A 17744-nucleotide genomic window follows, 5' to 3' on the forward strand; every position below is an offset into this window, starting at 1 on the left:
ATCAGGAGAAACATGAATTCAGACTACAGTTAGATGTCACAATTCGGATGGTTAGTAAACCACTTAAAGTCAGAATTGGAACCTCAACAAGATCTAAAGTTCCTTGGGATTCGTTTCATCACCACATTGAACCGTATTGTTATCCCAGGGGACTGATGGGTCAAGATTCAAGACATGATACATCAAGCACTACTCTCTCCGTTGACACTAGGCAGTGTCAACTAGGTCTTATTACGTCAGCTCAGGACATGACCAGAAGAGGAAGACTGTATCCACACCCGTTAATACGCTGCTTGAATTTTCATCTCAACAACAGAGGTCAGATTCTACGCCCAGACAATCTGAGGCCATTTCTTCTTTGGTGGACTTGCCGATTGAATGTCTGCATAGGGACTTGTATGTTAGAGCCGGTATTCAACAACCATCTCTACGTAGATGCATCTCTCCAAGGATGGGGTGCCCATCTAGACAACAAGGTACCACCAGGAGTCTGGAAGAGGAAAGATCGAGCTCTTCACATCAACCTGGTCGACAGTCTGAATGTTCTGTTACCTGAGGATGTTGGGGTAATTAAGTATGAGTCAGGATAAGTATAAAATATCAATTTTACATATTTTTCCTTATCCTGACTCATGCTAATTGCTTATCTCCTCTTCCCTGGCAAAGGTAGTGGAACACCTGAAATCCCTTGCAGTCCTTCTAGAAAGAAGCGGACCTAAAGTACACTCTCCCATGTGTAGCCTCCCTTTTCCTGTGATCTAGGCCACGTGACCGGCCATGCTTGTCACTCTCTCCTTATCGCCCTATGTGGGCTGCTGGAGGCACCTGAGGATCCCGATACGGCGATAAGTTCTTTCTTTATTTTGGTCTTAAAAATAAATTCTGCTCATATATGGTATTTGGATTTGTATATGCATTATATGTTATCAAATTTGTCATAATTATGTCATATTAAGCATGTATTTATTCACTTGAGACAGTCCCAATTGATGAAATCGTGTCTACTATGTAGATTTGCGGCTGTTGGCGGTTGATCCTCATTTAATTTGCCAGACGTGCAAACCCATATGTGCTTCTATAATCGGTGTAACTTTTGCATAGAATTGTCTGATTCAGAATTTACTCTCTATTCATTGTCTGTTTACCGACGTGCTAGGGACAAGCAATGGCGGCTTGCATTAGTCATGTCTAAAACAAGTGATTTCAATTCTGATAATTTGTTAACTACATCTCCTGAGATTCATTCCAGTGAAATGTCTGGCGTTTTTCCGGGGCTATGTCTGGGGGTCCGGCGTGTCGTCCCCTGTATCTCAGAGATCTTCCACATAAGCAGGGCCGTCTAAAATGAAGTCTAGGTCGGCATCGTAGTTTCAACAACAACATGTACCGTTATTCAACATTCGTCGCTTCCCTCTTCATAGTATGGAGCCCTTCGTCAGAGCAACGGACATCGATGAAGTTTATGAATCATCAGTCCCGCCTGCAGCAAATCTTACAAGATAGACGACAAGAGACTTGCTCAGCTCGACACAGCTACGACATGCATTTTTTTTTTTCGGTTTAGAGCCGTCAACGAGACTCTCATCGCAAAGTTCAGCAAACCTGCCAACGGGGAAAAGAGAATGATCCTGTCAGCATTCGTCACTCAGATGAGGGATCAGCAGTCAACTAGTGTGGGACTGAATCTACTTCATCGACAAGATTAATGAGGTAGCAAGGATGTCACCCAAGACTCCAGAGAAGTCAGGATGATCAAGTCCATCGACACCTTGACAACAGTGCTCAAGCAGACAAGTCAGTGTTACACTAACAAGTCCAAGTTCTCCGGAGTCCAGAGAGAGGAGGTAAACATTGAAGATTAGGGTATGAACAACTGGAGTTTCCTACCTTCAGCCGTTCCCACACAACCGTCTAAAGTGGGTGGACGTCTCTATTGGGAAATTCTCAACTACGAATAGGTAGATTCTTCGAGACGACTACAAGATACCACTGCTAGAAAGGGTATCACCGTTTGAACAAGATTTCGCAATGATCAGTTGACTGCTACCCCGGTGACATCACGTCTACAACCTGTTGGTCCCAGAGAGACAACGCCCTGCCGCTGATGTCATGTCTTCAATCTGATTGGTCCCCGAGAGACAAAGCCCTGCGCAGAATGTGGTGTTATTGCCCCAGTGTCAGGAAGTCATCTACGTTAAACTTTCACACTTGCAGCAATGGAAAGATGTCGATTACACACTATATTAGCAATCTACAGCGTCATTTGATTCTTCAGACGGCATAGAGGTCTTCTAACAGCAGATCCAGCTATGCCTATCAGGAGATCTGCAGTAATGAATGACAGTTTCTGATCGGACAGGCAGCCAACTATAAATAGACTCCCTTTGCATGTCAATTCGTAATGAGGAGGGATGAGGATCTTAAGACGAAGAATGACGTATCTTCACAGCATACAAGCGCATCGTGAGAGAAGTCAACTCAGTCTACAAGTGGACTTCACTACCAGACTACTAACTCAGCTCGGATGACTTGTGAATCTAAATTCCGAGGGATTATGATTCATCACTGCATTGAAATATATCGCTGTCCCAGAAGTTCGGTGGGTCAAAGGTCAAGTCGATGTGAGAACAGGTTCTACTCTCTCCGTTACCACTACAACAGTCACGATGTCTACTTGGTATGCTCACGTTAGCTCAGGACATGACCAGACGAAGATGCCTACAGCTATGTCTATGACAGCGATTCCTGAGTCACGGTTTCACGTCTTGACCGATTTACGACACTGGACATCTGAGATAATACCCACTTTGGTGGACTCCCCAGTCGAGGGCCTGCGCAGAAACTTATAAGTCAGCGTTCAACAGCCATCTCTTTGTAGACACGTCTCTCGAAGGATGAGGTGCCCATCTAAACACTGAAAGGCAAGCTACTGATGATCCACACAGACAACTCACAGTGGCTTTCTACATAATCAAGCAAGGGTCAATGAGATCGCCATCAAAATTCACTTGCACCCTTCATGATGACAAGTGGAAGCGGTTTGAGACATACACCAAGAAGAAAGGCTTCACGGCGATGAAGGCAGCTTATCCGCAGATAACAGAATATTAATGTCACCTACGATATTCCAGGGGTCTGATAGGCTCTACATTATCTACATACTTGGCAGCTCTCAGCTCAGTCATCACCATGGAAATTGGGGACCAAGTTGACGAAAGTACACGAGCCACTTGCTTTGTTACGCTCCTTCAGGTTGGAAGATCAATAACGTAGATTTAGAGCTCAGCATGGGATCTAAACGTTGTACTCCAACATCTCACAAGTGATGCATACAAGCCGCTTGATTGGACCTCACTTGAGCTGCTAACTCAGAAGATGCTATTCTTACTTGCCTTGGCTACAGCTGCACGAATGTCAGAAATTCATGCTGTAGACTTCAACTGCATGAGTCCACTATCTTCAATCCGTGGACCCCTTGATACTCAAGATTTATCATTTTGTCCAATCAGAGCATTGAAGATATACATCGCACATACCAAGTCTAGAAGGCAACGTTTCAAGCGTCTGTTTATCCCTATATCTACTGAGACACTTACGGGAGTATCCTGCAGCACTATGTCAGTGTGGATCAGAGCTGTTACTTTGAGAGCCTTTTAAAGCAGCAGGATTTGAACCTCCACGAGCCTCCAACCCACATGAAGTCAGAGTCTTGGCACCCCTTACAGAGCTACCGCTACATGGGAATTGCTTGCTATCAACTATAATGGAGGGCTGCTTTTGGAAGTCAAACACAGTGTTTGCCAACCACTACCTATGAGACACAGCCATGGAGGACGTCTCTGGCATTCATCAGTTTGTGCTTCTTATTGTTGCTCAGCAACTAACAGTTTCCCTAAGGCGCTGAGTTCACTCACCCGTTTTATCACTTGACTTGTGGAAGCCAGACGCTCTGTGGAGTATAATGGTTGAAAGTCCATGCACATGTCTTAAACAGACTAGCATGAGTGATTATGACCCTGTACTTGTAATGAAGATACTTGTACCTGAAGATGGGTCGCAACTAATCTTCATTACAATATCTCAACAATTAGTTGCATCAGAATCTAGCAGGATGCTAGTCACACATTCCAGTCAGCGAAAACTTTGGCTGAAGATAAGGATGGATGTGATGTGATGTGATCCCCCCAGAATCTACAATGAATATTAGAAGAGCAGGACCATATTATCGCTGTTACAAGTTCAGTGTGGGGGAAAATTATTGGACGTATTTGACAGCCAGCAGAATCCAGCGTGGCCTGACCCACCGCTGTTTCCGTCGGATTCTGTAAGCAATTAGCATGAGTCAGGATAAGGAAAAATATGTAATTTTTATGAATAAAATTGATGTTTTATACATATCCTGACTCATGTAAGAAGCACTCCCAGACGCCACGCACAGGCACGCTGAATTCCTATATTCGCGTGTCGGGCAATATACAAGGAGAGTGACAAGCATGGCCGGTCACATGGCTTAGGGCGAGGGAAAAGGGAGGCTACACATGGGTGAGTGTATTTTACGTCCGCTTCTTTCTGGAAGGGGACTTCAAGGGATTTCAGGTGTTCCCCTACCTTCGCCAGGGAAGAGATAAGCAATTAGCATGAGTCAGGATAAGTATAAAATATCAATTTTATTCAGAAAATTACATTTTTGTGATTAAATGGATTATGTGACTGTTCTGTTTCTTACAGAGTCACAAAAAGTCCAGAAAGACTTGAAATTGAGAGGCAACTTGCAGAAGCCAAGAGAAAAGAACATGAATTACAAGAAAACTTGCGACGTCTCGAAGCTAAAGAACATAAACAAGAGAAGAAACTACGCAAATCTGAAAAAAAGAAAGCAGTCAGTGTCTACGTTGGCTTTTAAATATATTTAGTTGTGTAACGAGAGATTCGGCCATTTTTATGTTTAACGTTCATTATTATGCTTCTTCAGAAAAAACAACAGACCTCAACACAAGATGCTCCATCACTGCCATCAGAACAGAGAAGCTTTCCTCACAAGACTTTCAACAACACTGATTTCATAGAAAGCAAGTATGGCCAGAAAAATTTAAGCGGCTCCTTTGATAACAAACATCCTAAACAGATATCCAAGGAGGAGCGTGACAAAGGCCTGGCAGACTTGATGGACAAGGTGAAGAGGAAACAGAGAAGTTCTGATGATGCAGGCGGTGACGAAACAAGGAAAATGACTGATGTTGCTGCTGCCCTTTATACCGGTCAAAAGGTTTGGTCAGCTTGATATTGTGATCTCTGGCATGATTTAGTTTAGAATGAAGTAGTGTACTTCATGCTTGTTGGCTGCACCTAGGAGAGTAGATTTATTGATGTTACCGTAACAGTGTCAGAGGGTATTGACATCAAACATGTTCCATGAATCGGAAGTGTTGATCACAGATAAGGAGATAACAAAGTCATTGCAAGTATAAACATGGAAACCGATGGTAACCAGTGGTACACAGAGCATGGGATGTATACGAGATCAACAATGTCATGATATGATAGGGGGATATACATAGAAGCCAGTGAGGCACACAGCGAAGATTGTTAATCTGGGCTGGCATTGTTTCATGTTGATTCCTTCCGTTATCTGGCCGGTCAAGGTCTACCCTGGGTAGAACAGGCCTTCAGCAACCCATGCTTGTCGCGGCCCATGAAGGTCTACCCTGGGTAGAACAGGCCTTCAGCAACCCATGCTTGTCGCGTTTGTTGATCACTGTTGTTGTCTGGTACAGACTCGATTATTTACAGACCACCACTACATAGGTGGAATATTGCTGAGTGCAGCGTAAAACGCTCGCTCGCTCACTCCTTCCATTATCTTGTGTTGGGTCTGATTGGTTTTTAGCAAGAATGGTGAAATCTGTCCAGTTGATTCGATGATTGGGATGAGTTGCTATGTTGTCTGATGTGGCCGATTTGGTGGTTGATGTCTGATGGTCCTTCTTTCTGGTGTTGATGGGTCTGGATGTTTCCACAAAGTGTCCACAATTACAGGCAGTTTGATAGATTACTCCCTTGGGATTAGGTTTTATGGCTGGTGGGTATTTTCGACCATTTGCCTGCAGGAGGTTGTTTATGGTGGCAGAGGTCGAAAAGGTGTCTATGCCTACTTGTTGCTTAAGGAGCTTACTGATCTGGAGGGGTCAGGCTTAAGGATACAGGTAGCTAATATATGATAATTCCTTCGAGGAATTAAACTGAGGAAGTAGGCGACACATCATAATTTACATATAATATCCAGTCCAATATATATTGAGACATTTAATACAGTGCTTTTCTATGGGTGTCAGGAATCATACTCATATGAACTTAAACTTGATAAAAGAAAGGCACGTAAGATGTTAATCAATAGATGAGACATATTCAACTCACATGAAAAAGCAAAAAAATATCTTTGAGATGGCCCCTTATGGCAGTAGACAATGCATGCATTTCATGACAGGTGTTGACGGTCCGTTGTCATACATAGCTGAGTGACCTAATTGCCATCTATAGTCTGTAGTTTTCATCGTGTTTTTTCGAAGTTTTGCTTGATTTTAGCAAGTAAACATGCTTTTCTGGATATCCTGTTGTGCATCCCTCTGAATGGCCCAGTGAGGCCAAAGTAAGTTATTTTGACATAACAGCCTAAAAAAACACTTTTTTTCTATTTCCAACAGTACTTAAGCATTGAATCTGAAGGTGTGTACAAGAGGGTCTCCTTATACATGTGGCCACTGTAAATGCTGTAATTTAAAGTGAATCTATAGATTCAACGAATGTTGTCTTGTTTAGCAGTTGTACTATCATGTTACTATGGGTTAACAGTAGGTATAAGTTGCTATGGGTTAAAACAAATTGTCACAAATGGATGAGAACATTGTTTTGTTTCATTATTAACTCTTTATTATACCAGAGACATATGGTTCTAAGTACTCAATACTTCAGTTCATTCTAATTCTTTTCGGCAGAGCTGTGAAAATGTGAGACAGCATGATGCTCCTCGATCGGCCAGAAGAAGCAACACCCCAGTAATTGAGACCCCGCCTGAAACCTCCCTGCTAAGCCAGCATCTTGATGCCTACCACGAGCTGATGAAGCAGCAGCCAAGACGGCATACAGAGCAGCAACTACGAGAGGAGAGACTGCGCATCAGGGACGCGCAGCTGAGAACACAGCAATCAGAGCTTGAGAGACTCCGTAAAAATCCCAGCCATGATGTGAGTAGCAATGGTTACTGACAAGTGTCAACAATGATGGTCTTTAGTTAGTGCCCAAGTTTGATGTAAACTCGATCCTAAACAATTTGGATCCTTGATAACCACCAGTGTCAGCATTTAAGTTGATCACATGAACCAACCTGAAACTTTACTTAGTCAAGTAATTAATGGTTCATCACATCAGAATGTTTTATGCTCCTGAGTACACTCCTTGAATTAATGAATTGGATTTTCATCAGTTCAAATGTTCCATAAAGGGCTTTCCTTGTTTTCCAAATGGCATACTGCCAGTTTGAAAGACATTGTATGCCACTGTTCTATGCTGGTTTTTTTTTTTCCATGCTCTTCAGTTATTCAAAGATGATCTGGACACGAAGCGAGATGAACTCCTGCAGAAGCAGAGAGAAAAGGAACGTCTGAGAAATGAAGAAGAGGCCTTTGAACTGAAGAAAGAGGCGCAAGTATTTCTATTTTATCTCCCACAAGACAACTGATGATGCAGATCCTGGTTGGAATTATTGCTTGTCAACAGCTGGAAGATGTATAACCTACATAAGTTTTTGTGGGGGGTGTTTTGGTCGTTATTTATGTGATTTGTGGAACTGAAATAATGCTCAAAATGTTTTTGATCATTTCAGTGCATGTAACTTTTATTGTTGAAAAAGGAAAGAGTAGCGTAAAACCGTAAGATAATAGACAATGATAGAGGCTGGTTGCGGGAAACAATACTTTGGGTGGAGGCTGATTGTGGCTACCAATCTGAGTGCGAGGCTATTTATGTTACTAACCTTGGTAGGGGGTGGGGTGGAGATTACAGGTTATTGGGTATTCATTTATTTGAGTCCCAGGGCTAATAAGGAAAAAAGACTTGTCCGTAATTCTCTGTGGTGAGTTTTGTTATTTGGGCATGAACAAAACCTTTGATTTTGGTTTAAAATGACTGAATTATTGTCTGGAACAGTATGAAACCACTCTTACAACTCGCCTGATGCTGTAAGTCAAGTATCTTTCCTTTTCACAATCTCCTTTTGAAAAAAATCAAAACAGCATATCGAGCATGTATATATAAAGATGAAATTTTGCTGAAAAATAGCTCATCTCACCCTGGTGTGGATTTAGTGTGATGATCACTGCCCCTACGTACCTGTCCTTGTCTTTATACGCATGACTGCAGGCTATATTATGCCGTTCTGAGATAGTGATGATCACTGCCCCTACGTACCTGTCCTTGTCTTTATACGCATGACTGCAGGTTATATTATGCCATTCTGAGATAGTGTATCAAATGCTTATATATGAAGCCCAGAACAGGGAGTTAAGTATTGATGTTTTCTTGTTTGAAGTGAGAGGCAGCACAGTGCTCCCACTCTCCCTGTGAGCAGGAAGTACTATGAGAGCATATCCTACCATGAGAAGCAGCACAACAAGGCGGAGCCTCACACCCCTCACAGACAGACACCCAGACGGACATCTAAAACACCCCCTCTTATCACTACCGTTGAAAACCCCATCAAAAGAGGTACATATTAGCAGTATTCTAATGAATGAAAGAAGGATTGAAACTCAGGGCTGGATATTGTCCTGATTTTCATATTGTGATATACTGCAATAATTTAACAGATATTGCAACCTATGAGGGGCTGGTCAAAAAGCTCTAAGCCTGCATAATTTCTCGTCTGGTCGCACCAACTAATCTTACGAGTGTTTTTGGACAGTGTACATATGAGTATGATGTGAGAGATGCTGAGGGCTGGAGACATGACAGTGCTTCGTCTCACATCTCTTCATTGGCAAAGACTGCAGTACATCAATGTGGCTTTGAGGAACTTCCTCATCCTTCATATTCACCAGACCTGGCCCCAAGTGACTTTCACCAATTTCCGAAATTGAAGAAACATCTCCGTGGAAAATGCTATGCTGGTAATGACGAGTTCAAATCTGCTGTACTTGTATGTATACCCTAGTATGCTTCAACGACCTGTTGCTTTTGAACTAGTTGATCTATTAGAGTTATATAATTGGAAATGCTGATGAAGAACAGTGCCCAACAACAATCCTTAGATTAGCTGGTGTCTAGAACTTATGTAGGTTTAGAACTTTTTGACCAGTCCTCATATATTGTGATATATTGACAGGAAGGTTTCAAGTGCATGTGTCATAAATTCATAATAGCTGTCTGTGTGCAACATTATCATAGCTGCATTACATTATACTTTCAGGCTGCCCATTGTCACTGTTTATGGCTGTATGCCAGTGGTTTGCAGATATACAAAATCATATAGAGCCTTAATGTAATGTCTATATTTGAAGTACTGTATTGCAACGTTTTCCGAACTTAATGATAAAAGTGATAGTATAACATGATTTTCATGTGTAGCGATGTCTTCAACAGAGTGTGCTTCAACCTTCTAAACGTATGTAATTATTGTTACTGTATGTCAGTTATTCATTCTGATTCGAATCCAATATAAACCTTCATTGACATGAACTATTGCAAAATGAAACAAAAACATGATTTAGGTCAATTACTTGAGCTAAAGATCTCGTGTGACCTTCAGTGACTAAGATCCTTGACTAGAATGTCATTATAGTCCTACCAAATTTGTATGTTTGGCCTTTATGATAAATTGTTAACATATTCCCCATCATAAAACAAAAATAATTCTACCATGACTCAAGAAAATACTGGATTCAGATTGGTTCCGTAAAATCAGAGAGCGTCAATCCAGAATTGACGCTCATATGGTTTTAGGCCATTTCAACTCGCATTAACAAGTCTTATATGGAGAACTACTTGCGCTTGACCACAATGATGGCGGATCATAACAGCAACAACTCCATGGATTTTGACGCGGATTTTGGAATTTTCCACAGATGCAGTTTGAAATTTTTGGATTGAACATTTTATGTCACTTCACTACACACGTATACACAACACTGCAACACTACTTCATCTTGACCACCAACATGACTTATAACACAACTGAATTTATTAGAATTCAGTTATGTGACTTTTCTTCCACAATTATCTGGGAAATTCGCTATTATAGTACCCTCTTTTATGAAAATATACAGCTCCCAACAAAACCAATATCTGACAAATGAATCGGAATGCCTTGCAAAAATACACCCCTCTCTATACAAAATTGTGCAGGAAAACATTAGTAAACGTTTACCTACCTGGAAAATGTTATATTTGTTCTGTTAGAATGGGAAATTCGCAAGATTAATAATGGTCTAGTGAAACACAAAATTTACTCCATCATGTCCTGTTGTGCATTGTTCACAATAATATATGAAAAAAAACTGAACCACCAGAATTCTGCTCTGCCATCTTTCCTGTAAGGCTGTCACTGTTATGTTTGTACACTTTAAAGAAAGCTTGGCCTCAATCCGTGCCCAAATGATGAAAACTAAGTTTCAAGGAATCCCAAGTTAGTCGCCTGTGCACACCTGTCACAAAGCAGCACTGTCACTCTTTTGTTAATGCCAGGGTGGAGGCAAGTATGTGAGGGTACGATCGACACTGTCTGATCATAAAAGTCAACAGTTTTTGATGAGTTACAGGTCATGGGTCTATAATAAGGAACTATTTTTTTTATTTATTCTGGAGGGTTCTGATTCGACAGTCAAGTATTTTCCACTCTCACATCAAATTTCAGACTTTTGCAAAATGTAAACACTAGCTCGTCCGCCATTTCAAACTGTTGCGTAACTCTATTTCCAAGAAAATAAGTAGGTCAGATGATTCCATTATTATGTGACCAGGGGGTTGGAGTATCACGGCAAACAAAACAATTGGCTATTTTCAGTTGTGTAGAGTTGGGATTGTAAAAACAAGCTGTTAGGTATAACATTATTGCATTGAATAAACAGTAGTTTGTTTTTCTTTAGACAGAATATTTTCTATGGTGAAATGTATAAAAAAATACAAATGGCACCAACCACTCCCTTTACAGACGTGTTTAACTCACCTCTCATCCCCTGCCAGATTACACAGTGTCTTCTGCAGAGCGAGGAAGTTCAATTTTAAATGGGTCATGGTAGAACAGAGATAAAACTAGTGTGTTTAGGTTAATCTCCTAATTGTCACTCAGAGCCAGAGGCTGTACTACTATGCCCAAATAAGATATTACATCTTTGAAGGACATGTAGAAGTGGAATGCAGGAAAGCCATATTGATGGATGTCAGTTTCTTTATTGTGGATAGCAATGCATCTCAAAGTGTCTGCTTGCTACTTCAGGACTTGATGATGATGGAGCAAGCATACGCTCTGAAGTGTCGTGTTATTCTCAGCATGAAGCTGACAACAATAAATCTTGCTATTTTTAGAAGTTTGTTCCATCTGAGGTCACTCAATGTCTCCAAAACGTCACATGTGAAACCATTCAAACCTACAAAACTGAAAGCATTTGGTAGAATATATGGCACTTTTGGAGCCACTTATAAAGACACTTTCACTTGTAAAGTGTTACATGGAACGAACAGAAATTAAAGTATACAAGTATTTGGTACTTTCACAGCACATTATGGTGCTGTGGAAATCAAGGGCAGATAATTCAAAGGGAGCTAGCTTGATATGACCAAATACATTTGCAGAATCAGATCCATGTTGCGATAATTGTATTGCAAGATACTGTACCGGTATATACAGGTTTACCAGTAGTAATTCACAACCCTGTTAAAAAAAGACACATTTCAAATGAGAAGTTATTTGTTTTAGTATAACACACTTGACAAATGTTGATGAATATTCACGAACAAACATGCTAAAAAATGTAAACCTCTGTGCGTTGTTAACTTTTATCCACTTTTATTGTTTAATTGCAATTCCAGTGTCTTTCTTGCATGTGTAACTTATCATTGCATTTCAGTATTAGTTATAAAAGTTAAAATAAAACTTTAGGCCAGACCAATTTTATTTCTTGTTTTACGGATCCGCCGGCCATATTTTTTCAAGAATGAGAAAAAAAATAAAAATTAATTTCCCCCACTCAAAAAATAAAATCCTAATGTTTTTATCGGCTAAAAATTTAAACTCATAAGAAAATACTTTCTAGCTTATTTTTGCACCCATATTCATTTCATAAATTGCCAAAAGTAAAATATTTTGAGCATTTAGAATGAATATTACATTGATTGGAAATTATTTTTTTTTTTTTTTTTTCCTGCCTGCCTTTAAGTTCTCAGAGGACAAAAATCCGTAAAACAAGAAATAGAATTGGTCTGGTCTTTATTAGTATAACGAAAAAAAAATGTGATTCTATTGAAAATGTATATATATTGTATATATCGATAATGGTCTGATAATTGAGAGAGGATTTGGTTTCCGTTTCCCAACACTAGAGACTATCACTGTAGGTTTCTCGGTTGTGCTGGTTCATCTTAAAGGTCACATGCAACCAAAAAATCAAACATTATTAAAACACATTTATCACTTATTCCTGACATATAATATACATTGCTACTTAAAAAAACCAAATAAACACAATTATAAGCGTACAATTGCGATTCAAAAGTGCAATATTTTGTACTTGGGCTTACTTCCCCCGAAACGAATCCCTCGAATCCCAGTCATAGCGGGTGGATATGCACTCAAGTGTAACGATGGCTTCCGATTGGCTGTTTTATTTGCTGATATGCTGAGGGTTCATTTGTGTGTACAGAAAGATGATCTGTTTGATGGGCATTTTAGAAGTATAGCCAGTCACAAGAAACTAAGATTCTTTATGGATAACAACTTCTTTTTGTGTACTTGATGCGTCGTTTCAGTATGGATTCATATACTGTTGTCAAACAAAATCATATACACGAAAAGAAGCCATTATCCATGAAGAATGTATATAGAGATGTTGGGTTTGGAAAATACATGTTCTCTGAATAAAATATCAATAAAAAATCATGTCAGTAGAGATGGTAAACTACTGCGTGGCTGGAATCGGTCATTCATCCAAGTACAAAGCAGGGCTTGAAACTGACAAGATTTGCACCAGTTTCCATCAGATCCAGTCATCCAAAAAAAAATGAATGTAGTTTGTTTGCAACCCACAGACATAAAAGCATGTCATGTGTATCATCACATGTGCCTAATTACATAATATGGCAGACATGGGACTCTGGTGCACGAGTCATAAATCAACTTAATTTTTTTTATATCGTATAGTCTGATAGGTGTTAAGTCCAAATTGCACGTGTTTAATTATTGAAGCTGTGTATGGCATGTTGTCTTTAAAAGACAGGCAGACAAACATATAGGTGTGAATATACCAGACACAGCATCCTCTGTGACAGAGACTGCTTACCACAATCAAGAAGTTGTTTTACGTAACGAGTAGATTATTTACTTGTTTGTGTACACAACTAAGATTAGACTACTGCTCACGACCTCAGCCGCTGGGCATGCATACTGTTTCAAGCTCCGCGAACCTATTCACTGTGCATGTGTTATGGACGCAGCGCAGCACAGCTGTTGAAACCAGTTTTCCCCCCAGCGCTGGGGGGAATTAAGTGAAACATTTGAACTCCGATTTTGCGGGCTTTTTTTTCATTGCATTTTTTTTCAACTTTATAGGTTGAATTGACATTTTTTATGATTTGTTTCGGTAAGTGCATACCGAGAGGTACCAGAATCTGCAAAGTTGCATGTTTTACGTTGCATGTGACCTTTAAGGATAAAACTGAACCACCAGATTTCAGCTCTGCCATCTTTCTCACAAGGCAGTCACTGTTTTGTGTGTACACTTTAAAGGAAACTGCAAGAACAGTTTCCAGGAGGTGTGCTATCAGACTGTATCAACTGACAGCCACAGTGAATGCTGTTAGGTCACTGCCCCACCACCTTTTTTGTTGGATTCTTTAAATGATAAACATGAGTCAAGATGAGCAAAAGCATGTGATTTTTATGATAAAATCTAGCCCTGAACAGGGATTTACATAGCTCCTCAAAACATGGAGTCCTGGGGACTCATGGCATATTTTCAAATTTGGGAGTCCATCAAACTCAAATGTACATCAATGGTCATGGATGCTTCCCATTTGATAATGACTTTATTATGATATACTGTAGTTTCTTTCAATGTTATTAGAATAATGACTGGAAACAGAATATATTAATCAATATTATATAGCAGATATTATATAAGTAAACCAGTCAGGCAGTAGTCGCATCAAAATAATATATAAGTTTCAGAACATAACTAGCAGATGACTTTTTTTTTATCAAATCTATGACTTTTCACAATGCCTGGAAACACTTCTTAAATTTCAGATGACTATATTATCAACAGGGTTAGAATTATAAACTATTTTTCGCTATGTTAGTGAAGAAAAGACCAAAATAATTCTTGGACACTTGCTTAGGCAATGGGTTCTAAGTAACAATGTTTTGAGAAAGTAATCAAAGGGAATAAACAAAAGAATAAAATCAACAACAGTGCTCATAAAAGTTGTCAAATGTTCACAATAACTTATTGTTTCCATCTTTTGTGAGCGATCGTGTAATGTAATTTGACATTTAATTTAATTTTGTCATCCCGAACTTTACGCTCAGACGGGAATTTTAATGCTCAAATACATGCATGAAACATTTGCCATAACACATGTCATAACCAAGCACGATACATCCACTAAGTTCCATAAGATAAGTGTATTAGGTTATGTTTTTCCTAACACGTTCAGAATAGTGGGATTTTACCCAAAGTTTCGTCTGAATGAATAAGTTTTCGTTTACAAGCACGATGTCCATTGCTGTAATATGATTGCCTGCCTTAGGTCACATGCACAATTTTGACTAATCATGATCCGTAGAGCAGACAGTGGGCAATAAGCATCATTAGAATACTTATCCAATAAAATCATTTCTTACAACAGCGAAAATGCTCTTGGCAAGGGTACGAGAAAATTCCTCAAACACTGAGGTACTTCCTGCTGTTGCATCACATTAGCGAGCGAAAAGCCACTGAATTTGGGAAGCAGACAACTGTACATATTATTTTAGACTTCTTTTTTAAAATAATTTTCAAATATTGTGTCCATAAAGACACACTGGATCTTAGTTTGGGAGTCATTCATCAATTTTCTGCGTCCAATACGCAGGAATCTGACATCACGTAAAACCCTGGCCCTGAACATGCGACTACATGGGGTTAGTCCAGTAGTTGTACATGTGGTAATGTTATGTAAGGCAACATATCACTAACTCACAAGCAGGCTTCGCAGTAAAGTATTTTTTACATTTAGAAATTCCCAACCGTCAGAGTACTTGGAGTCGTGTGGTGACAAGTAAGTCACCATGGGGAGAGAGGACTCGGAAACAACTGGAACTGACGACGATGCAGCCAAGCAACATTGACGAAGAGGAGGCGATGCTGCAACAGGCACTGACCCTTAACATTCAAACAGCCAAGCTCGACATGCAGCAGAGAAAGTAGGTGTATAGGTTGTTACTGTAAGTTGAGATAGATGGGGTGACAAACTTAAAAACTTTGTCATCATGTAGAAGAAACAAGAGAAAGAGAAGTCAAGAAACAAAAAAAAGTGTTATAATTAAAGGAACTGACTATCAAAAGCCCCAAGTTAGGTCATGAATGTTGTTAGACTAGGTGACTTTATTAAGTGTTGTTTTACCATGATGGTGTGCTCAAATTAAAAAGACACGGTTGGTTGCCATCTTATTGCCAGAATATTGCTATGTGTGTTGTTTAGAGAAAGAGTAAACTCACATTTTTTGTACCCTTTTAGCAATTACGTATGAAAGACTTGCAGTTAGTCTTAAGTGGTATACCCATTTTTTTTTTCTTAAAAAACGAGTTGCCAACAGGCCGCCTCCTTCCCTCTCATTTGAGTGGCATTTTAGAAGTTGACACGCTTGACACGTGCAAGCATTCCTGCTTGACAACAGTACAAGAATCAGTACATTGCACTCACGCAATAAAGAAGTTGTTATCCGTAACAATTTGTCCTGTTTCCTTCCCTCTCGCCTGCCATTGAAACCACTAACAGGTAACATAACTCTCTTTCCAGAGCCATTAAGTGAGGTCATGTGACGAAGGTTTTTCAGTTAGTTGTGTATAAAATGTGTAATAAGCTCATCAATTGTCTAATTTCTTGATGTCAACAAAGACATCCTGAATCGTTAGGTTGCAGTCAAATGCTTCCAGCTGTCATGTGATGGTGTCACCATACACAGATGTCCATGGGATCCCTCAGTTCATGCTAAAAATGTTGTTTGTGAATGCAAAGTGAGCATTGTGGAATCCTCTACATATAAATCAGGTGGTTGGACACTTGCCTTGTTTCCAAGATAGAAGATGCTATTTAGATTTGTTTCCATCGAATTGACAAAATCAAAACTAATTACGAGTAAATGATTGATAACCAAAAGGATTTTGCATGACACAACTTGTAACGTAAGGATTTCCTCCTCAGAAGCAATGGAGGGTTTGGGTCGAAGTGACAGTAATAATGTAAGTAGTATTATATTGACAGCCATCTTGCTTCCAAGAGAGAAATTGGTATGTTATAAGTAATGTTATGTAAAATCCTATTGTCTGTAAATCAAATACATATTTTACTGCCAGTAGAAAGTAGTTTAGATTTTGCAACTGGGTGTAATCAATTCTAAATAGCATTTTTTCTCAGACTGGCAAATGTTCGCAACAGGGCGCCGCCATTTCTTAAAATCGTGGTGTCACAGTCTAATGCCTGTTTGAGACTATGATTTGTTTTCATGAAGTAAAGAGATCAAAACTACTTCCTACTCACAGTTAAATATGTTTTTGAACCATGACCAAAATGATTTTGAACGATTTATATCCATTATATCAACAAGCGATTTTGATAGATATGCAAAGCAGGTGACGAAATTATATGACAGTAGATTGTGCAAACGTAAATCTTTCATATTTCAAAACAAATGTCACAGTTGCAGGTTTAGACAAATCTATAAACAAGATAATCCACCCTCTGAAATGTAGATGAATACTACAGCATCCCATATAGGTATACCTCATATTACATCACGAAGGCGTGCCCTTCTGGTTGGTTGAAATTTTGTTCACGGGAGAGAATTGTGCACTGTTGTCGAAAAGGTTGATTTAAGTTAATTAAATGTCGGAATGAGTAGTTTTAACGACGGGGTTTCATTTATAACAGTGTCAATAAATGATTTATGTATTTGTACCCCCTGGTGTATGTGTGATCTTTGATAGCAAACATACTGATTCACAGAAAGGAAAACATCCGATATTTGACAGGAAGGAACATGCCTTGTTTTAAGTCAGTCTTGGAAGCACTCCCTCCCTTTGCTTTAGGTATTGTAGCTTTCGCAAACTTTAATGTGTTGTAGATGGCAGGAACAGCTTGAACAAACAGAAGCAAACCGACAGATTATGGAAACTGCCCACTACACAAAACCCCAGCAGCAGCCAAACACAAGGTGAGGCATAAACACTCATAGACCTTTCTGTCCCCATGAAAACTGCTATTTGTGTTTATAGGAACTA

General features: G+C 39.6%; 1 protein-coding gene across 2 annotated transcripts in view; it reads left to right on the forward strand.

The window, feature by feature from the left end:
* LOC137293767 (uncharacterized) overlaps positions 1 to 17744 on the forward strand; it is a 51397-nt gene that overhangs the window by 20780 nt on the left and 12873 nt on the right. Inside the window, exons 11-17 of one of the 2 annotated variants that reach the window (XM_067824482.1) lie at positions 4729 to 4883; positions 4973 to 5266; positions 6993 to 7241; positions 7592 to 7698; positions 8585 to 8760; positions 15481 to 15667; positions 17588 to 17677. In XM_067824482.1, the coding sequence (XP_067680583.1) occupies positions 4794 to 4883; positions 4973 to 5266; positions 6993 to 7241; positions 7592 to 7698; positions 8585 to 8760; positions 15481 to 15667; positions 17588 to 17677 (1193 nt within the window). In that variant the 5' untranslated portion in view covers positions 4729 to 4793. The remainder of the gene's footprint in view (positions 1 to 4728; positions 4884 to 4972; positions 5267 to 6992; positions 7242 to 7591; positions 7699 to 8584; positions 8761 to 15480; positions 15668 to 17587; positions 17678 to 17744) is intronic. The other variant, XM_067824481.1, reaches the window with a different exon arrangement.

Source organism: Haliotis asinina, chromosome 8, assembly GCF_037392515.1.
Source record: "Haliotis asinina isolate JCU_RB_2024 chromosome 8, JCU_Hal_asi_v2, whole genome shotgun sequence".
Lineage (NCBI taxonomy): Eukaryota > Metazoa > Mollusca > Gastropoda > Lepetellida > Haliotidae > Haliotis > Haliotis asinina.